This window comes from Macrobrachium rosenbergii, chromosome 1 (genome assembly GCF_040412425.1).
Source record: "Macrobrachium rosenbergii isolate ZJJX-2024 chromosome 1, ASM4041242v1, whole genome shotgun sequence".
NCBI classification, from domain to species: domain Eukaryota; kingdom Metazoa; phylum Arthropoda; class Malacostraca; order Decapoda; family Palaemonidae; genus Macrobrachium; species Macrobrachium rosenbergii.
In genome coordinates this window covers 42,299,817-42,323,537 of record NC_089741.1, presented here as the reverse complement: position 1 = coordinate 42,323,537, position 23,721 = coordinate 42,299,817, and the positions used below count along the sequence as shown (strand labels likewise).

The 23,721-nt window shown below is 38.8% G+C and overlaps 1 protein-coding gene across 2 annotated transcripts in view; it reads right to left on the bottom strand.

Moving 5' to 3' along the window:
• Positions 1 to 23,721, bottom strand: part of LOC136826800 (uncharacterized) — a 118,999-nt gene that overhangs the window by 59,497 nt on the left and 35,781 nt on the right. For both annotated transcript variants that reach the window (XM_067084278.1, XM_067084361.1), the window contains one exon: positions 4,328 to 4,798. In XM_067084278.1, the coding sequence (XP_066940379.1) occupies positions 4,328 to 4,382 (55 nt within the window). In that variant the 5' untranslated portion in view covers positions 4,383 to 4,798. The remainder of the gene's footprint in view (positions 1 to 4,327; positions 4,799 to 23,721) is intronic.

Below are 23,721 nucleotides of genomic sequence, written 5' to 3'. Positions count from 1 at the left end.
TTATGCAGTGTAATTACCAAAGTATAAAATCACCAACTCCGTCACTAAATTCAATAAGTCTTCCCTCCTTCATTAACGGGGACAGAGACGGAAAGGGAAAAAAAATGTAAATGAAAACAAAGCTTGTAATGGGCTTCTGGGTCAAATCTCGCTGTGTTCCGATTTTCGTTTACCTCCTACCCAGACAATGCGTCGGGAGACCCTTGCTTTAATTTTCCGGTCTCTTCCCGTGTCTCTCTCTCTCTCTTTAAGCCTCCAGTGCTAAAAGCTCAGTCTTTCTCTCTCTTCTTAAGCTCCAGTGTTTTCGTTACTCCAATGTTAGAAATTTTCTCTCTCTCTCTCTCTGTTTTCGTTCAGCCTCCAATATTAGAAATGGAGCAGCTTCTCTCTCTCTCTCTCTCTCTCTCTCTCTCTTTCTGCTTTGTCTAGCTCCTTCAGTATTAGAAATAGAGCATTTTCTCTTTCTCTTCTCTCTCTGTCTCTCTCTTCTGTTCTCCAATTATTAGAAATAGAACATCATTTCTCTCTCTCTTTCTCTCTCTCTCTATTTTCGTTTAGCCTCCAATATTAGAAATACAGCACCTTTTTTTTCTCTCTCTCTCCCCCTCTCCATCCCTTCTCTCTCTCTCTCGCTTTCTCTCTTTTATACATGAATGCTACTCTTCAAGAGATAGATTTTATCTCTCTCTTTAATCTATACGGTAGCAAAATCTCATCTAACTTTTTCAGGTGTTCATGTCCGCTTTGTTTAAGGAAAGCTTCCTGACATAATCATTTTACGTTTCATTAAATGTTTTCGTAATAAGTTTCGTGATGACCGCGCAGCTACGATTATGTTTTGTTGGTTTTTTAAAGATCAAGCTATAGAAAACTATTTTGTGAATGGAGGGTCTGACCCCGATTGTAACACCTAAGTTCAAACCATCTGAGTGTGTTCTGATTTTTAATTTTGTCCACGCTTCTCGGCACTTTTTCTGTCGGCACTTTTTTCTGTCCGCACTTTTTTTCTGTCCGCTCATCAGATTTTAAAATATTGAGGCCGAGGGCTACACCGGCAGTGTTGATCATCCACCTCCAGTCATCAAATATACCAAATCGCAGCCCCCAGCCTCAGTAGTTTTTATTTTATTTAAAGTTAAATTTAGCCATAATCATGCATCTGGCAACTATATGTGACAGGCCACCACCGGGGCGTGGTTAAGGTTTCATGGGCCGTGGCTCATACAGCATTATACCGAGACCACCGAAAGATAGATCTGTTTTCGGTGGCGTTGATTATACTCTGTAGCGACTGTACAGAAAACTCGAGTTGAAAGACCCTATAAGGCATAGCTTTGAAATGGAAGACAATAACACGCACAAACCTTGAGCAAAACTCAACAAGAAGCAGAACTTTGAGTCCTAAGTCGACGAATTACTGTTCTTTTATTCGCTAGCCTCTGAAAGGCAGGTACAAAACTCCTCGAAAAGTTCACAACAACATCTTGGGAAAAAACAGCAGGAAGAGATTTCCAAAGCCTGGCAGTGAAGGGACAAAAAGACTACGAACTTAACAATAGGACCAAAAAAGTATTCATCGTTTAATTGTTTCAGCAGTAAAAAGGGCCAATCAATTATCACTTCCTTACGCATTCGATCTGATATGATGCAAGACACTGAACAGCAGCACGATATGTAAACCTCTTCAATTCCTCGATTTAATATGGAAATGAAACTCGTGAGACATCAGACACACTTCACAGGCCTCGGCAAAGGTCTGTTTACGTTTGGGCAACATATTGCTTCTCTGGACAGACGGCCAAGGATTTCAGAACGGGGGCGCCGGCAGCATATTTTCCAAGGGGGCCACCCAAAACATACATGGATAATTTCCGGTATCAAGCAGACAAACACAAAACGAGCAGGTTGATTCCAAAACAGTATCAGCGCCTTGAACTTATATATATGTGCAGGTTGATTCCAAATTGCGATATAATAATATAAGTAAAGCAAGATGCGATAAAGAAAAAAACACATAAAGTTACATTGACTTTTTTTTAATAGTTCCATTACTGTTCAGCTGAAATCAAACATTTCTTGAAAGAATAACGCAGATATATACTGCGCAAAATATATACAATACAGTAAGGCTACCTACGTGGAGGTGCCCATGTTCCGGAAATCTACGTTCCACGCAGCCAAAACTGTCAAGATCAGCTATCTACCTGCGTATCTGCCTACTGCGGTGATGAGACATTATGTGGATTATGTGTAGGCTATGTGCTTAACTCCTCTCTATTTCTCGATCTATCTGCTAAGAAGAGAGCGTTTTCTCTCTTTCTGAGAGATACTTCGCTTGAGTTTTAGTATGAAATAATAATGACGTTAGCCGCTAACAGGTGGTAAGAAATATCATCCTCAGAACATCGTGTTGCATTTACAATGCGTTGTGAAATTACGAGAATAATCGATGAAATAACAGAGCTTCTGAAAGAAATATCACCATACTACTGCTCTCTCTCTCTCTCTCTCTCTCTCCAACCTTCCTTCCTTGTACATGTCTTCAAAGTGAATTAAAAATTACTGGCCTTTTCACCGCTTAATATTTGCAAGAATAAAAAAATCGTGTGTAAATGTAATCAGCTTTATATATATATAATATATATATATAGGCTATGTATGTATATTTAAATGTATATATATACAGTACATATACACATGTACGTATGTATGTATGAAATATACATGCGTGTGTGTATGTGAGTTTGTGATTTGGGGAAGCAAATTCTCTTAAAAACGCATCATTAAAGACGACGAACTAATGCGCAGAAATAAGCAAGGAGCTTACTCCTGCGATTCTTCCTTTGGATACGAGATTAAAAAATATGAGGCTTCCAAATTCCGTATCTGTTCATGGTATCCTAACTATTCAGCTACTTGAAGTTTTATCATATTATCCTCAAGATCTGAGCAAGTTTTAAAGTGGAAATGAAGAACACAACGAGAAGTTCATATCAGTTACAAAAACAATTATTATAAAAAATGATACGCAGACAACTATCGGTTGACAAAATCTAATATGATTTATTAATTACAAGTAATCTAAAGCAGCGAACCATTGGCATTGTCTTTAATTGATAATGTGACTTGAGTATAATGATGATACCGTGATCTATTTACATAGTGGAAACAACAAGCGTCGCGATACTAACATTTATTGCTTACAATTAAGCTAGTTTCACAGCCTTCAACCATTTCCCAAGACAGAGCAGGAAGCTCTCACCTGATGTCATGAACACGTAAATGGCAAAACGATATTTAATGAACGTAAAGAAGTTACGTAAATTATTAAAAGGGAATACCTTGCGAGTTTTGGAACATCCCGAAGATGTCAGAAAATCCATTCAACAGAGTGCATTCGAAGTACCGTAACACAAGCAGTTAAAACATGCAGTTTACACAATACAGTGTTACATCAACTCTTGTGGTCTCCTCAAACCATTAATTAATACGAACACCTAAGCCTACACAAGCAGATTTAAACTCTAAAATAGTCTTCTGTAGCGTACCTCAAAGATTTTGCATTAAATATACAGACTTGCTCATTTCCTAGTCAGCACATTAGAAATGTTTCCTCTTCTTTACTTAAACATGAGGCTTGTGCGTCAATTTTGAATTCAGGATATCTCCCAACTCCCATTCTCTTGTCACCCCTTCCCCATACCCCACCACCAGCGTCCCAACACCCAAGAAGCCAACCTTCAAAACAGTGCTAACGGCTTCGTGTGTTTTATTCCAGTATATAAGTTCTCTTTGTTGCAATCAGCGGTAAACAACTGCTGCAAATACTGCAAAGAGACACAAATATACTGTATAGATAACTTCTACGAAGTCTTTCTACCAAAATCCATAAGCCCACATCTCCACTGAGATTAAAGAACACCATTTCACATAGACCTATATATCCAGAAACCAATCACAAGACGGGTGATGTGGTCTGTTATGCTGAGCGTGGACGAATCTCTTAAATCAGTGGTTCTTAACCTTTTTATTACCACGGGCCCCTCTAAGAGTTGGTCCTTCCCTCCACGGCCTCCCCTTGCATCAATGAGAAAAATTCCCTCCTAGATTTAAAGGTAAATGGAAAACCACTGTCTTGAATTATAATGATTCGATTTCGGTGGACTAAGTTACAGCGAATGAACGAAAATGCATATATATAACAAATACGAACGAATCCATGGGAAGAAAATATAATGAAATGTCAAAATCATCCTATCGGCCTAACGGTACAAGGCAAGGCTATCCTACTGTGGGATTTGGTTCATAAATCATGTACTAAACTTACCTGGTCCGAAATAAACACTTGTAAGGAAGAACAGGAGTGGAAGTAACGAAGCCATTTTGTATATCCAATGTCCTTTCTTGCGCGTAATCTCGTTCTTGCTCTTTTATTTGTCTAGCACCGAAAACTTCGTCCCTGGGACACTCGAGATGCTGAACGAGAACGACTCGAACCCGTTAACTCACAACCCACCGTTCAATTTCCTTCCATTTCTCGAGAGTTGACGTTCAAATGCTCTTTCTTCAAGCACCCAATTCAACCTCCTACATATTTAAGACTCTTCTTGATCACCACTTCGGAACACTGACTTTCCGCGCACGAAAATATACCCCGTGATTTCACTTCCGAGATTAAAAGGGTACTTGTTCCTTCTTTACACAATCCCTCTTGTCACTTCAAGAGTCGGCTCGAGAGAGCGATATTTAACGAAACACTTGCTCACTGTATCCTGGGGAATGTGCAGTCTCCCACTCTCTGAAATAAAAAAAAGGAAAATGGGATTACGATTAAGAACATGGATTACACAGCTAAGAGAAGATGGAGCTTTCTTAAGTGAAGAGATACTTATATAGATATTTTTTATATAGATATTTATATGAAATTATATTTATATAGATATTTATACAGAATTATACTGAAATAGACACCTATATACAAATGATTATATAGTTACTTATATAGAATATTTACTTAAATATTTATACAAATATTTACATTTTATAGATACTTTTACGAAAATATATCAATATTTATGCTGATATCTTTATAGAAATATACAATATTTATATCATTATTTATATGGGTGAAAGATGAAAATACTGTGATAATAGATAACTAAGACGTGAAAAATGTCATTAAAAAGAAAGCAAATAGGAATGACACTTATACGTTTATATCTCAGCTATAAATGACGAATTATGGATGAGACCCTATGCAGGGAAACCTCCAAAGCATTAGCAGCGACAGGCACCTACTCCAGAGTTTCCTGGGTATTGAAAGGCCCTTTCTTTCTAATACCTCTTTCACACCATCTAACCAACACTTTCTGGGTCTTCCTCTACACCTTTTACAAAACACTTTTGAACTTACCCCTCCTTATTTCAGACCTATTCAAGTCTATTGGTATATTCTATATACATACACACATTATATATATATATATATATATATATATATATATATATATATATATATATATATAAAATAATGAATATAATGACTATTATACTTTCAGATACTAAACGGTGACAAAAAGAAAAATGACTACCCAATTCATTTAACCTGGAATAACTTGCACACAAGGAACGTTCTTAGGCCAAGTTGTCATCGCCACCCCCACACCCGCCGCGTCCCCCAGCCACAACAGCTCCCCATAAAGAAAACGGATTACGGAGGCAAGCTGCTGACCAATCAGCACCAAGTATATGACTAGACCACTACGTTACGGTCAGCCATCGGCACAAGAAGATATGTATTCCTTAAGTGTTTTAGTATTCAAGGGAAGAGTGAATGCTCACCTGAACGGCGCTGATTGGTTTTAAAGATTAAAGGTAACCTTTCGACTTGGTAGAAGCCAGTGAGATTGGAGACAGAAAGTATAAAAGGCTACTTTGAAGATGTGCTGAAGGAAGATTGGAGAGAGACAGAGACAGAGAGAGAGAGATAATGTACTTAATTTCTAACACTAGAGAGAGAGAGAGAGAGAGAGAGAGAGAGAGAGAGAGAGAGAGAGAGAGAGAGAGAGTAATATATCTTTCAGAAGCTTTGATATTTCACCGATTATTCTTCTAATTTCGTAGCGCACTAAAAATGAGGATGATATCTGATGCCTCCAGTCAGTGACTGACAACATTATTATTATTTCATGCGAAAACTCAAGAAGCAAAATATCCTTTACAGAGAGAGAGAGAGAGAGAGAGAGAGAGAGAGAGAGAGAGAGAGAGAGAGAGAGAGAGAGAGAGAGAGAGAGAGATTGAGGTTTTCTTGGTCTCGAAAAATAGAGCCAGAAGTAAATATATATATTTATAATAATCTATCAGCATTAAATATATAACAAATCCAGTTATGTATGGGTTAATCATATACACCCATACATAACTGTGGATTTTTTTCTCCACTTCAAGACTCGTGCCACTATGAGTATTTTTTTTAATGGAAGATTTTTTTCATCGTTCCGCTGTTCCGTCACTTGAATCATATGTAATAGAATGTGAGAAGGCGAGGTGATTGACCGGAGCAATTCGCTGCCGAATGAATTACGTAAACGGTGAATTATTATTATTATTATTATTATTATTATTATTATTATTATTATTATTATTATTATTATTATTATTATTAAGGAGAAGAACCCTATTCATGTGGAACAGGCCTACAGGGTTCAATGACTTGAAACTCAAACTTCCAAAGAATATGGTGCTCATTTGCAAGAATTAACATATTATTACATTTTTCGTATTTGGTCTATCACAGTCATCCTATTGGACTGGGTGGTTTCTAGTGTGGGGGTTCCGGTTGCATCCCTGCCTCCTTAGGAGTCCGTCACTTTTTCTCACTACGTGCGCTGTTTGGTAGCACACTTTTCTGCTTGAGTCCTGGAGCTACTTCGGCATCTGGTTTTTCCAGATTCCTTCTCAGGGATCTTGGGATCGTGCCTAGTGTTCCTATGATTATGGGTACAGTTTCCACTGGCATATTCTATATCCTTCTTATTTCGATTTTCAGGTCTTGATACTTATCAATCTTTTCTCTTTCATTCACATCTAATCTGGTGTCTCATGGTATTGCGACATCAATGAGTGATACTTTCTTCTTAATTTATACTATTATTATTATTATTATTATTATTATTATTATTCATAGGAGGGGACCACTGGATTATAAATACGAATTATTATTATTATTATTATTATTATTATTATTATTATTATTATTATTATTATTATTATTATTATTATTCAAAAGTTGAACCCTATTCATATGGAACAAGCCCACCACAGGGGCCAATGACTTGAAATTCAAGCTTCCAAAGAATATGGTGTTCATTTTTTGCGAGTTTTATATAGCTCCCTTTGGCGTTGGGCCACGGTAGCATCAACATCAGCAGAGCAGGCCATTAACAAACATTGCAATGCCGCTCAGCAAGTGCTTACCGTTCTCCGTCTGGAGGTTAATGTTATGTTACGAGGCTGTTCCCGCTTATTACAGAAACTGAGTAATAATAATCGTCAGCCCGTTGCCTCAGATTAATTTCGCTTTCGACGACGTCACGTTTCTCTCTCTCTCTCTCTCTCTCTCCTCTCTCTCTCTCAACTTCCCAAGCCACGGTCGATCCCCGAACCCCTCCCTTTCGTACTGTTGTAAAGGTCTGGAATTTCTTCTCTGCTTCTGTGTTCTCTACCCGAACAACTCCGTTTCCCAGTATTGTTATACTCTGGAATTCTTTTCTCGCTTCTGTGTTCTGTTAATCTATGATACCTCTATCATAAACCCAACTCTTTTCCTTTTTTCCAAAGCTTTTAACTCAACGGGTTTGGGTTAGATATGGACATTAGTTCATAATCCCACAGTCCCTTAAAAAAAACACACACATACACACTCTGCCGTAGATAGTTTTTCTTCCATTATCAGATGTTTTCACAAAATCACGAAAAAAAAAAATATATAACTCGAACAAAAAAATATCTCCATTACGTGCTCTATCCCACAGGAAGTTTTTCTCGCTTAATAAGATATTTTTACATAATCACAAAAAACTAAAACCCGAATAAAAAAAATCTCCATTACGTGCTCTATCCCGCTGGTAGTTTTTCTCGCTTAATAAGATATTTTTACATGATCACCAAAAAAAAAAAAAAATTCGAAAAAAAATCTTCGTTATATGTTCTAACCGTAAGTATTTTTTCTCGCTTTCTCAAGCATTCCAACATAATCACGAATAAAAAAAACTTTAAAAAGTTTGCTAAGCAGTCTAAGCGACGAACATTCACCGATATATATTTTATTTTACCTTCACCTTCTCAAGTATTTACGACAGGTCTCGACGTTTGGAAGCGACGCAATTGCATCGTGTCTCAAATGTCAGAGTTTCTCCTTCCATTTTGCACTTTCTTCTTCTTCTTCTTCTTCTTCTTCTAAAAACTTCTAAATTGGTCCCAAAATGGACGACGCGATCACAGTTAGCCATTATCAGTGGCTCTCCGAAATGCGACGGAATGACAAACTTTCCGATCGTGCTTTGTATTGTATTTTGCCTCTTTTATTTTCTTTTTCTGTCTAATGCTTCTTTTGTTTCACTCTTCTTTTTTCCTTTACTTTCGTCTTCTTCTTATTGCTATTTTCTCACTCTTATTTTCCCCTCGTCTCTACTTTTTAGTTTTCTGTAAAAGAAAACTATTGTGCCGGCTTTGTCTGTCCGTCCGCACTTTTTTCTGTCTGCCCTCAGATCCAAAAAATAACTGGGGCTAGAGGGCTGCAAATTGGTATGCTGATCATCCACCCTCCAATCATCAAACATACCAAATTGCAGCCCTCTCGCCTCACTATTTTTTTATTTGGTTAAAGTGCTAGCCATAATCGTACTTCTGGCTCGATATATATATATATATAGTTATATAGTATATATATAGCATATATATATATATATATATATATATATATATATATATATATATATATATATATATATATATATATATGCCACCACCAGGCCGTATTAGTTTTATAAGTCTGGTCATACAGATTATAATGAGACCACCGAAAGATAGATCTATTTCCGGTGGCCTTGATTATACGCTGTACAGAAAACTCGATTACGTCGAAGAAACTTCGGCGCAGTTTTTACTTGTTTTATTGTCCTTTTCAGGCTAATGATTCTTTTGTTTCACTCTTTTTGTTCTCTTTTCTTTCGTCTTCTTTTATTATTGTTTTCTCTCTTATTTTCCCTTCGTCTTATTCTCCACAGTTTCTACTCCTTCTCCGAAAGCTCTCCTGTAAGTAATCGAATTTCGAACTTTTAAAACTCCTACATTTTATTCTTCTTTTTCGCCCCCGGGGGACACTCGTGGCTCTGTAATGCCCCGGGCGTCCCTTCTGTTTAGACCGGACGATTATCATCCCTCGGCGAAATTAGACGGTTTTAGATAAAGTTTTAGGAGGATAGCCGAGTTAGAATCTGACGTCACAATAAACGTTTCTCAGCCAGAATTTTGACTGAAAAACAGATTTCAGAAATCGAAGACAATCCTTTACAGTCGGAATTTTTACTGAATACAGATATAGGGACTCACTCTCTCTCTATCTCTCTCTCTCTCTCTCTCTCTCTCTCTCAACCTGAAGTCGAAAAATACCTTTCTCAGTCGGAATCTTTACTGAATTCGAGGATACAGATTCTCTCTCTCTCTCTCTCTCTCTCTCTCTCTCTCTCTCTCTCTCTCTCTCTCTACAGAAATCTGAAGTCGAACAAAACCTTTCTCAGCCATAATTTTTGCCAAATTCAGGGATACAGGTTTGATCTCTCTCTCTCTCTCTCTCTCTCTCTCTCTCTCTTCTCTCTCTCCCAGGTTTTCACTGTCAGATGAGATACAAATGTCAGGATAACCTGAAGGACCTTACTAGACTTGATCAAGACCCTATGATCGGATGGCGTGCCACTATCATTATTACATATTATTATTGGTAATAATAGTATATTTAGACTATCTTGTGTTTCATTATCATCATCAGTTAACAGTAATATCATTGCATATATACTGAAGCCATTCACCTTTTCCTTTCATAATTTATCCGTATTTTTACGTATTTGCTTATTAACTTATTCATTTATCTTTTTCCTTTTCTTTTCTAACAACTGGTCCCAACTTCCTTTATTTCCTACCTTCTGTTATTTCTTTCAAATGAATAATATGTCATTTGGAAGCTTGAATTTCAAGTCAGTGGCCCTGTGGTTTAAGAAACTCCATAAGGAGCAGACAGTGTTTATCTACTGAATAATATTAATACACATAATAATAATAATAATAATAATAATAATAATAATATAATAATAATTTACTATCTCTAACTACAATCAGTTTGACTACTGACATACTCCATTTCGTCAACACACTAATAATAATAATAATAATTTGCTATCTCTAACTACGATCAATTTGACCACTGACACACTCCATTTCGTCAACCCACTAATAATAATAATAATAATTTGCTATCTCTAACTACTATCAATTTGACCACTGAGACACTCCATTTCGTCAACACACTAATAATAATAATAATAATAATAATAATAATAATAATTTAATAATAATAATTACTGTCTCCAACTACGAATTTTGCAGAGGACGCTCGAAGACGGAATACAGAGAGAAAATAAGATAAACTTCATTTGGCCGAATCAGAGAGAAAGAGAAAGAAAGAGGACTCCTCCTGCTCTCGGCTGTGAATGTCACGCGATTTGTCGGTTATGAATAATTTCGGAATCGTCTACATGTTCAGTTCACTACGAATATTATTGCTGTTACGAGCTTGATGGCGCCAGCTACGTTGCGCTGGAACCCAGCGCTGCCTGCCATATCTCCTCTGCCTAGGCCGCCCCCAACCAGGGCAGACAAACTGGTTTGCAGGAGGAGGGTGGATGTGTCATATCTCCTCTACGTTCCTGATCCCCTATTTAGCCCGCCCCCACCCGGGGCGGACATACAGGTTTGCAGGAGGAGGGTGGATGTGTCATGTCTCCCCTACATTCCCAATCACCTACCTACCCAGCCCCCACCTGAGCGGACAAACAGGTTTGCAAGAGGAGGGTGGATGTGTCAAGTCTCCCCTACCCTCATGATCCCTTACCTACCCTGCCCCCACCCAGGGCGGACAAACAGGTTTGCAAGAGGAGGGTGGATGTGTCATGTCTCCCCTACCCTCACGATCCCTTACCTAACCCGCCCCCACCCAGGGCGGACAAACAGGTTCCCAAGGGGAGGGTGGATGTGTCATGTCTCCCCTACCCTCCTGATTCCTTACCTATCCCACCCCCACCCAAGGCGGACAAACAGGTTTGCAGGATGATGGTGCATGTGTCATGTCTCCCCCTGGCCAAACAGGTTTGCAGATGATGGTGGATGTGTCCTCCCCTACCAACCTCCCCCAACCCCAACCTGGGGGGATAAACAGGTTTGCAGGGGGAGGGTGGATGTGTCATGTCTCCCCTACCCTCCAGATCCCCTACCTACCTCACCCCCACCCAGGACGGACAAACAAGAAAGATCCACTCGGATTTTATTCTTAGATTACAACTAGTACTGGTGAAGAAATCGACAGTGGTGTAAGTGTAAATGTATATATAGAGAGATTGAGAAGGAGAATTGAGGAGCTGGTTCCCGAAAGCTCTCGTTTGTATATAGATTTCTATTATATATTTACATTTACACCACTGTTGATTTCTTCACCATTTTAATGACTCATGGTATTATGAGATTTTCATTTGCTACCAATAATATCATTAAGTGTTGATATTCATACTTTTGCGACTGCTACAGTTAATAATAATAATAATAATAATAATAATAATAATAATAATAATAATAATAATAATAATAATAATAATAATATCTTGGAAGAATACCCTCCTTGAAGCATTTTTCGTTAAATTGAGAAGGCGCGACATAAGCTCGACAGTGTACAAACTTCTACTATTCAACGAAATAATAATAATAATAATAATAATAATAATAATAATAATAATAATAATAATAATAATAATAATAATAATAATAATAATGCCCCAATGGACAATAAAAATTCAGGTCCCATCCAACCAGCGACCTAAGACCCATTATATATCGGATAATAATAATAATAATAATAATAATAATAATAATAATAATAATAATAATAATAATAATAACACTTCTGACGATTGTGACATCAGTGATAACCTGATCTTACGACTGGGTGAAAATGACTCGGCCACATGAACATAGAGACACGAACAAAACTGAAGAGAAAGTGGTTCACTTTCTATTTGGATTGCCATGTCGAAAAATTGTTATAATAATAGAGAGAGAGTGGTTCACTTTCTATCTGCAATGCGATGCCGAAATTACTGTAATAATAGAGGGAAAGTGTTTCACTTTCTTTTTGGAATGCCATGCTGAAATTATCATAAAAATAATATAAAGAAAGTGTTTCACTTTCTTTTTGGAATGCCATACCGAAATTTTATTATAATAATAGAGAGAAAGTGTTTCACTTTCTATTTGGAATGCCATGCCGAAATTATTATTATAATAATAGAGAGAAAGTGTTTCGCTTTCTTTTGGAATGCCATGCCGAAATTATCATAATAATAGAGAGAAAGTGATTCACTTTCTATTTGGATTGCCATGCCGAAATCATTATAAAAATAATAGAGAGACTGTGTTTCACTTTCTATCTGGAATGCCATGCCAAAATGATTATAATAATAGAGAGAAAGTGTTTCACTTTCTATTTGGCATGCCATGCCGAAATTATTATAAAAATGATAGAGAGAATGTGATTCACTTTCTGTCTGCAATGCTATACAGAAATTTTTTTATTATAATAATAAAGAGAAAGTGTTTTACCGTCTATTTGGGCTTCCATGCCGTGCAGTTTGTCTTATTGTCTTGGTCGTAGATGAGTTCAAGGAAATTCTTTGTCTTCATCATTATCATTAACCGTGGTGTCCTAACCCCTTGCGTCATCGTCAGCCTCATCCTTTGATATTTCCCCTCCCTACGCCTTCCACCTCCCTCCCTTCCCCTCTCCCTTCTCTATGCCCCCTACCCCTCATACACATACCCCATGCTTTGTCTGTCTCTATACCTCCTCTTCCACCACCCCACTCTCTCTCTCTCTCTCTCTCTCTCTCTCTCTCTATCTCTCTCTCTCTCTCTCTCTCTGCCCCCCCTCATATATATACCCCAAGCTTTGTCTGTCTATCCCCCACCCCACCTTCCACAATCTCTTCTCTCTCTCTCTCTCTCTCTCTCTCTCTCTCTCTCTCTCTCTCTCTCTCTCCTCTATTTCATTTTTGACTCGCCCCCTCCCATTCTTCTTCTGTCATGGCTTGTCTCACCTCCGTCGCCCGGAGCCCTTCATTACTGCTCCATGTCAAGGGAGCCTTAAACAACCCCTTCCCCCTTCCCCTCCCTCTATCCCATAACAAACCCCTCCCCATCCCCCACCCATCCCCAAAAACCTCACCAGACCCTCCTTACTACTACCCCTACCAGAGGGATGATGAAGGAAGTTGGGGGAGTGGATTGGGAATGGGAATGGGAACGGGGGAGGGGTGAACGAAGATAGGGGAAGGGAGGAAGCAGGGAGAGGGGGGGGAAGGGAAGCAAAAAGGGAGGAGAGATGGACGTCAGAGAGGGATGCTCATTCTCCCTCATATTCTTCATTTCCCCCTCTCCCCTTTTTCTGCGCCTTTTCCCTCATGAGGAGGAAAATTATTAATGGGGAGGGGGAAGGGTGGTTTGTTTCCTCATGATGATTCTTCGGAATATTCATGAAGGAAGGAAGGAAGGTTATTCGAGGGACCAGAAGACAAAAAAAAAAAAATTTTTTTTTTTTTATAGTTCGGTCGCTCAGGCTATGCTTGATTTGTGGAAGATGGACATGATGAGAGAGAGAGAGAGAGAGAGAGAGAGAGAGAGAGAGAGAGAGAGAGAGAGAGAGAGAGAGAGTTTCTCGTTTATATATTATATGGCTAGAAAAAAGGCAGAATTAAAATATGAATTTTTTTCAGTTTTAAATCTGTTACTGGTTTGTGAAAATTGGACATATGTTGGAGAGAGAGAGAGAGAGAGAGAGAGAGAGAGAGAGAGAGAGAGAGAGGTTGTTTCTGGTTTACATCCATTATGTGATCAGAAAAAATACAAATATAAAATAGAATTTTTTAGTTTTTCTAAAATATTTCTTTCTGTTACCGAATTGTGAAAAACGAACATCATTATGCTGGAAAGAGGGACAAAAGCAAACAGAGAGAGAGAGAGAGAGAGAGAGAGAGAGAGAGAGAGAGAGAGAGAGAGAGAGAGAGAGAGAGCCTCCCTCTGTACCTGTTATAACGGCATTGTTATTCATATGAGTTATTAGAGATGTAAATTTGCAATTTGTTGCTTTCAAACGTCATCAGGACTTCGCCTCCCGCCGCCTCTCTCGTCAGTTTCCTACTTACTTCTTTATTTTTGTTTCCTTCTTATCGCAGGGTTCCTTCACTTCGTCTTTTCTTCTATTTTTAGTTTTCTGTAAAAGAAAACTATTGTCCCGGCTTTGCCTGTCCGTCCGCAATTTATTCTGTCAGCACTTTTTTCTGTCCGCACTTTTTTCCGGTCGCACTTTTTTTCCCGTCTGCACTTTTTTCTGTCCGCACTTTTTTCTGTCCGCACTTTTTCTGTCCGCCCTCACATCTTAAAAACTACTGAGGTTAGAGGGCTGCAAATTGGTATGTTGATCACCCACTCTCCAATCATCAAACATACCAAATTGCAGCCCTCTAGCCTCAGCAGTTTTTATTTTATTTAAGGTTAAACTTAGCCGTAATCGTGCTTCTGGCAACGATATAGGATAGGCCACCACCGGACCGTGGTTAAAGTTTCATGAGCCGCGGCTCATACAGCACTATACCGAGACCACCGAAAGATAGATCTATTTTCGGTGGCCTTGATTATACGCTGTAGCGGCTGTACAGAAAACTCGATTGCGCCGAAGACACTTAGGCGCAATTTTTACTTGTTTTAATCAAAATCAAAGCGCATCACAAGGACCGTAAAAAGACGCGAATGACTTCTGAAGCCTCCCGCAGAGATTCCATTCAGGGTCTTCCAAAATACGAGATCTTCGACGTAAACGGCGGGTGTCCAAAGCACACCCGAGCAGGTGTTAGGTGTTGTCAATGCTCTCGTAAAACCAAGCACTTGCAACACAGGTGTGCTTCGCGTTCATCGCTCTCAGTGGGGAGAGCGAGAATGTTAAAAGCGTTTTATTGATGGGATCTCAAAAAAACACAACAATTACATCAGAAAGAGGACAATGATATGCAGAGGAATTAATGTGTATTCCCCGAGTATTTCAGAGTTGAATGACATAAAACAAAAAAAGCAAAAAACGAATAAAAACAAAATCAAAACGATGAGATTAAAATGCCAAGTTACAGGTACGTTTTACACAACCGTGCCAGTCTTGAGATACGGAGAGTAACAGTAATAAGAGTAACAAGTGTATTAACAACAAACAGAAGATGGGACTGATGTAGAGAGAAATAAATTCTTCAAGATTCTAAGTCATTTTGTTCTTTAAAGAACGCTACAATAGGGTTTTATGGAGAGGAATAGACGACGAAGCACAAACAGTTAGAGAGAGAGAGAGAGAGAGAGAGAGAGAGAGAGAGAGAGAGAGAGAGAGAGAGAGAGAGAGAACTGCATAAGACAGAAAAATATATCCTAAACTTATTACTGACAGAGAAAGAGAGCAAAATATAACCGAGAGTTATTTGTGAGAGAGAGAGAGAGAGAGAGAGAGAGAGAGAGAGAGAGAGAGAGAGAGAGAGAGAGACGTCGTCGAAAGCGAAATTAATCTGAGGCAAGGAGCTGACGATTATCGCTGTTTCTGTAATAAGCGGGAGCAGCCTCGTAACATGACTTTAACCTTAGACGGAGAACGGTAAGTACTTGCTGAGCGGCATTGCAATGTTCGTTAATGGCCGCTCTAACGTTGCGACGTTGCTTTGGTTCTACCGAGCTTTGGATGTCATATACATATATATATATATATATATATATATATATATATATATATATATATATATATATATATATATATATATAATTTCTATCTTTTTATAATGTAATCGACCTTTATCATTAACTTAATCCGTGTAATCTTTATCATTAACTTATTCACCTTGCTGTACATAGCTACAACACGCTCTCGTTTAATATTCCTTATTTTTTTTTTATAAAGTTGGCCTTATGCCAGCACGGGCTCTTGCTCAGAAGTCCATCCACTCTTTAAGAATTTCCAAATTGGCTATCTAGAAGGTGACAGTCACGGGAGAAAAGAAATAAATATAAAAAGAGCCTTCCAATTCTAAGCTTTGGGTATTAAAACACGTCTTGAACGAATGGAGGTTACCCTGTTTTGCTTAAAGTCCCTGAACTGAAGTCCTTCAGATAAGTCCTACATAATAGGAAGCCATCACAGGGCTTTAAATCCACAAACCCCCTCTTTCCACGCAACGCAAGGCGAGAGAGAGAGAGAGAGAAGTTAAGTATACCTTAGTTTAACCAGACCACTGAGCTGATTAACAGCTCTCCTAGGGCTGGCCCGAAGGATTAGATTTACTTTACGTGGCTAAGAACCAATTGGTTACCTAGCAACGGGACCTACAGCCTACTGTGGAATCCGAACCACATTATACCGAGAAATGAATTTCTATCATCAGAAATAAATTGCTCTAATTCTTCATTGGCCGGTCGGAGAACTGAAAGCAGGGCTAGCGGAGTGCCAGCTGAGAATGGTACCCACCCGTCCAATGAGGAACTTAGAGAGAGAGAGAGAGAGAGAGAGAGAGAGAGAGAGAGAGAGAGAGACCTATCAGATTTCAAAAACGCTACAGCAAGCCAGGGCGCCACGTAGTATTGGCATATAAGTAAGCAACAGGAGTTACTATTGTAGGTTAAGTCCACGAAGGATCTTTCAAGTAGTTTAGCCCAAGGCTAAGAGAAAAAGAAGGTCTGCTCACTTCCCCCAAAATCCCCCATGTAGGCGGAGCTTTGTCTACCTCCTCACTGCGTCAGCAGGTGAATTGCCGTAACGAGCAGGTACCTCTAGGATACGTCATCGGCCTACGTAGTTACCTCAGGTGGGAGGCGACCCACCCAGTTGGGTAGACCTTGTCTCTCTTGGCCTCGGTCTAGCCTACAACCTCATCCCAAAGTAAGACCATAGACAACTGCAGACTAAAAAGTAAACTTAATCAAATGTATTATATTAATTAAAAGCGTTTTATTCTTGTGGTGAATAGGCACGGGCCTTAAGAGAAAAGAAAACCAGTGGAAGAACGTAAGGCAGGCTCTTAGTTATTTCTGTAAAGGTATAAAAACTACTTTGATCAGGTGAAGCTTGAAACTGATATTGATCACCTTTAGAGCGTTCTCTCTCTCTCTCTCTCTCTCTCTCTCTCTCTCTCTCTCTCTCTCCTAATGACAACCTATAAAAATATCATAAAACCAGATATTATCAGGGAGACGACATCAAACATGAAACTGCTTAGTTTCAGTCGCCGTTTATTCTTCATCTCTCTCTCTCTCCTTTCTTATTCTTCTCGTTGTTCATCTTCTATCCTTCTTTATTAATTTATATTTATCTTAACTTTTTCCTTCCCACTCTTTATCCTCGTAATTCTTTATATCACTTCGTTACTATTTAACTGCTACTTTTCCTTGCCCCTCCTCCTCCTCCTCCTCCTCCTCTTCCCCCCTTCCTCCTCCTCCTCTTCCTCTTCCTCTTCCTCCTCCTTCTCCTCCTCCTCCTCTTCCCCTTCCTCCTCCTCCTCCTCCTCCTCCTCCTCCTCCTCCTCCTCCCCTCTTCTTCTCCTTCTTCCTCCTCCTCCTATTCTTCTCCTTCTTCTTCTCCTCCTCCTTCTTCTTCTTCTTCTTCTTCTTCAAACGCCCAGCCCAATTAACCTCTTGCTCAACAAATACCACTGAAATACTCTCGACATTCCCGGCATATCCTTCTTGAGTTTGAATCTTTTGCCAAAACAGAAGTCAGGAAAAAGAAATAAAAGCCAAGAAAACAGTAATAAAATTCAGAAAAAAAATAAAAGCCAGGTAAAGAGAAATAAAAGTCCGAAACATTAAATAAATGCCAGGAAAACAGAAGTAAAAGTCAGAATGAATATAAAGCCAAAAATAAAAGAAAAAGGCATAAAAATGAACAAGAAAACAGAAATATAAGTCATAATAAAGTAAAGCCCAAAAAAATAACAGAAAAAAGGCATAAAAACAGAAATATAAGCCAGGAAAAGAGAAATAAAACTCCTAAGAATTAGATAAATGTCAGGAAAACCACAGAAGTGAAGCATGAAGCCTTCGAACAGCATTAAAGCTTCCCATAACCGCACGAGCACCAGTATCACTGAGTTCTGCAAGGCGAGTATCTCACACTTCTCAGAGGCACGTGACCACAAGACTACTGTACATCCTGGGCACCTTGGTGGAATATACATTATGGAAGATGGCGAGGCAGGGGAATCTTCTACTGATGGTCTGAATGGTAATTAACCTTGTTCGAGTTAAAGGAGAATACCCTACTGCAATCTTTATGTGTATTGAATTGAATTGAATATAGAATTTAGACCAAAGGCCCAGCACTGGGACCTGTGAGGTCATTCAGCGCTGAAACGGAAATTGACGGTAAAAAGGTTTGAAAGGTGTAACAGGAGGAAAACCTCGCAGTTGCACTATGAAATAATTATTAGACCTTGTGACCTTAATGCAAACTGTTTCTGTTTAATATCTCAACGGTTTCTCTAGATGGGTTATTTATTACATTTACAGGTCAGCCAAGCCTGTTTCACTCCCAGACAAAAGAGGAGGGTCCCTTACAAACAAGTTAAAAATGCGCCGAAGTTTCTTTGGCGCAAATAAGTTTTCTGTACAGCCGCTACAGCGTATAATCAAGACCACCGAAAACAGATCTATATTTCGGTGGTTTCGGTATAATGCCGTATGAGGCGCGACCTGCGAAACTTTAACCAAGAGCCGAGGTGGCTTATCCTATATCGTTGCAGAAGCACACAGTTATCATTCTTTAACCTTAAATAAAATAAAAACTACTGAGGCTAGAGGGCTGCAATTTGGTGTGTTTGATGGACGGAGGTGGATGATCAACATGCAATTTGCAACCCTACCTCAATAGTTTAAAATCTAATTGGACCGAAAAGTGCGGACAGAAAAAAGCCGGCACAGCAGTTTTCTTTTACAGAAAACTGGCAAACCACTAGAGGCGCGTCACACAACAGTAAACATGTCTTTAACTTACACACTTCTCGGTTATTGCATACATATTACAGACATGTTGAAGAGATGGAGACAAATTAATGACCTTACGTGGAGAACGAACCTCTCGCAAATGCTGGATAATCGTACGGAGAGAAATACCTATAAGTTGGTGACTGGTATTCAGCCTGTTTGTGACATGCATGCCATAAGTTACTACAGTAAAAAGTCATAAACATACCTTTGCAACTTATTGCATACATATCACAAACATGTCGAAGACAAATGAACGACCTTATGTGGAGAACGAACCTCTGGCAATTGCATGAAGGACTGGTTAGAACCACCAATAAGTCACTGACTTGTATTCAACCCGTTTGCGGCATGTATGCGATAAGTTACAGCATGTGTTTACGACATGTTTTACTTCAGACTACTGCACGCACCTTTTGGCTCTAGTGACCGGAAGCCAACAGAGAAAATAGTGGTTAATGTGTGGTTAATATAGTTGGGTGAAGATAACACCTTCATTTGTATCGGAGCGCCCACGCTGGTTGGTATTCCTCTAGACGAACGTCCTGTGTGACCAACGCAAACCATTCGCGGGTCTTCGAGGCGTTTAAAATTCCAGAGCGATGCGACAGAACGCCCAAACACACTTCGGCATTCCGCTCTTCTCTTCGCCGGTTTAAAAGCTTCAAATCGTGACGCGGCGCCGCTTGAAGATGACGTCTCAGGGTACCGTGCTCAGAGAAGGGATGGATTGATCAATGGTATTTCTGTGCGTTTTAATATATTTTTATCTATTTGTTAATTTATTTTTTTCTTTTCAGTATGTGAGATCTCTTCTTTCTGCATTTCCCTTTACCTACTCTTACTTCCTAATGAGCACCATATTCTTTGGACGCTTGAATTTCAAGTCAATGGCCCCCTTTGGTGGGCTTGTTCCATATGAATAGGGTTCATCTTCTGAATAATGTAATATTAATAATACGTGAATGACAAGACCGTTCAGCGAAGTCATTATTCTGCGGACACATTAAAATTCCTAATGACTTTCCATTAAGATTATTGTTGCTTTTGGACACCGTCACCCTCTAATAGTACTGCAGATTACAAAGCAACAAACAACTGTTTGCTCTACAGTATATGCGTTACAGGCAGATAGGGAAACCAGGCATTTCGCGAACTACCTGAAATTTCAGGCAGATAGCTAAATGCACTTAGGGACATTTGATCCCCCAAGGGGCTTGTGCTAAACACGGAGAAACGATGACTCACCTACACTGTTTCGCCGTGTTTAGTACCAGCACCTGGGGTGTCCAATGTATTTTCGCCGTGTTTAGCACTAGCCCCTGGGGGGTCAAATGTATTTCGCCATGTTTAGTACTAGTCCCTGTGGGTCAAATGTATTTCACCGTGTTTAGTACAAGCCCCTGGGAGTCAAATGTATTTTGCCCTGTTTAGTACTAGCCCCTGGGTGTCAAATGTATTTTGCCGTGTTTAGTACTAGGCCCTGGGGGATGAAATGTCCCTAAGTGCATTTCACTATCTGCCTGAAATTTCAAACTGTTCGTGAAATGCCTGGTTTCGCTATCTGCCTGTAACATACATACAAGCGTTGAGACCTGGAATTAAGATTAAAAAGAAACAAAACAACGATAATTGCCACAATGAATTCAATATCAGTCACGCACTGTATCTTGAAGCCTCAAGGAATGCATACCATTTGATTTATTATATAGATTTCACTAAGACAAATTTTCAGAACAAATTGCTCCGTTCAATTTTCATTTCAAACTTGAAGTCCCGCCCGAGTCGACCTGACACAGAAGCCTTACCTACCCACAATCATAATCTTATTACAAAGTCGGTCACCCCCGAAAAAAAATTCTTGCAAAAAAATTTCTGTCTCTCTTCTCTCTCTCTCTCTCTCTCTCTCTCTCTCTCTCTCTCAGGATTGGTGTTCTGTTACTAAACTAATTTGGATCTCTCTCTCTCTCTCTCTCTCTCTCTCTCCAGGACTGATGTTCCATTTACTAAAGCTAATTTGGATATTGAGATCTCTTTCTCTCTCTCTCTCTCTCTCTCTCTCAGGACTGTATTCTGTTGAAGTTAATTCAGTTACAGGTAAGACAGAGTTCACTCTCTCTCTCTCTCTCTCTCTCCAAAACTGAGTATTCTCAAAGTTATCTCTCTCTCTCTCTCTCTCTCTCTCTCTCTCTCTCTCTTTCAAAACTGATATTCTATTTACAAAGTTATCTAGTTATAAATTGATAAGCTCTATCTCTCTCCTCTTACGTTAAATCTCTCTAAAAAGTCTTCTCTCATCTAATTAAATAATCGATGTCTAACTCCCCAGGACCGTATAAAAGAGGAGGGTCGATAGTTAGGCTGAAAGAACCAGTCACTAATCGCTCAGTTACGTTAAGACAGCGGCATTCGCTCTCTATAGGAGTCTCTCTCAATTCTCTCGTCCAAAATTATGATCATTCTATTTACAAAGTTATCTAGTTACGTATATATATATCTCTCTCTCTCTCTCTCTCTAAATCTCTCTCTCTCTCTCTCTTTCTCTCTCTCTTTCAAATAACGAGATATTCTAATTACAAGATGGATCTAGTTATAAATTATGCTAGACAAAATTCTATTCGTTGGTTCTTGTCAATTACGTTTCCATCATTAAAAACCGGTAAAAAAATTTTTTCAATGAGCAGTTCCAGTCTCTTCATGTCTCTGCAATTAAATAATCGATGCTCAGTTTAAGTATGCGAAAGAGTAACTCCCTCATTGTCATATGACATTCAACAAACAGATAAATAGATTTTTAGTCGATAGATATAAAGCTGAAGAACCAAACGTCACTGTCTGGTAATAATCGCTGCAGTACACCTCTGGGTGCACTGGTGCAAGCTTTACGGCGTGTGGCTGTACCTCCTTTTTATATTCTCTTTCTTCAATCTTACTTTCCACCCTCTCTAACAGTTGATTCGTAATGCAACTGCTTTGAAGTTTCCTCTATCTGCACCACTTTTTACGGTCAATTTCAGTTTCAGCGCTGAATGACCTTATAGGACCCAGTGATTGGACTTTGGCCTACTTTCTATATTCAATTCAATTAATCCCGCAGCAGACCATCCTATTCTAGACAATCCTGACCTCTTCCATGATCTCATCCTGCCAAACTAGATACTATTTTTCCATCCACCAAACGCACAATCTTGTAGTTAAGTACGAAACTCAGGAGCTTCTCTGAAGGTACGAAAACTCTTCATGGTTCCTTATAAATATTCTGTACCCTTTGCCACCTTGCATCGCTGGTATTCTGAACAACATTCTTTAAGGTGAATCACACGTACACTGCACAAACATCCCATTCAGACTACCAACTCCTCGCTGAAACGATACTGAACTTCTGTGATAAACATACTTGATGCAAAAAAATTAATATTATATATATATATATATATACATATAATATATATATATATATATATATATATATATTATACATTATATAGTATATTTATAATCAACACACAATCACGTGTGGAACAGAAATAAATTTCTGACCCACATCGGGATCAGACTGAAGTCTTTCAATTGAATGACAAAGAACACAGCTGCCAGCCAAGCCCCAGTCTTGTCTTTCAGCTGAAAGACCTGGGTTTCATTCATAATCAAAGAAAATTATTCTCTTTATATGTGTATGTATATATATATATATATAAATATTATATATATATAAATTATATATATATATATATATATATATATATATATATATATATATACTACAGAAAAATGGTTCGAGAATGTGCTAAGCATCAGCAAGATTTTGGGATGAGACTGCTGGCCCTATGCCCTACTCTATCTTGGCAGCGACTCACCACGGTGTACCGATAACCATGAAGCTTTAATTACTTCCTTAGACCAACTAAGCCACAATTTATTAATTTGGTTATTTCTAATTAATAATGGCATACCTTATAATGACGTTTACTACCCTACAAGTATGAATTCAGAGCTGACAAGAGAGAGAGAGAGAGAGAAGAGAAGAGAAAGCAAACCTCTCATCTAGAAGCTCCTTCTCTTGGCGACACAAAAATGAGTGACAATAAAATTTTTTAAACATTTTCTAGTTAATTCCTATTTCGAAAACGAAATGAAAATAGAACAGATATCAGTATTTTTGAAAAGCGGATTCCATTTTTTAATTTCCGCGACCCTGACCAGACCTTGACCTCTTATTAATTATGCCTTTCTTTCCAGCCATCTCTCGAGTGCAAATTTTTCAGAATGACTTATTATTGTTATTATTATTATTATTATTATTATTCAGTTCAACTGGGTGCCGCAAGTGACTAAAATCAC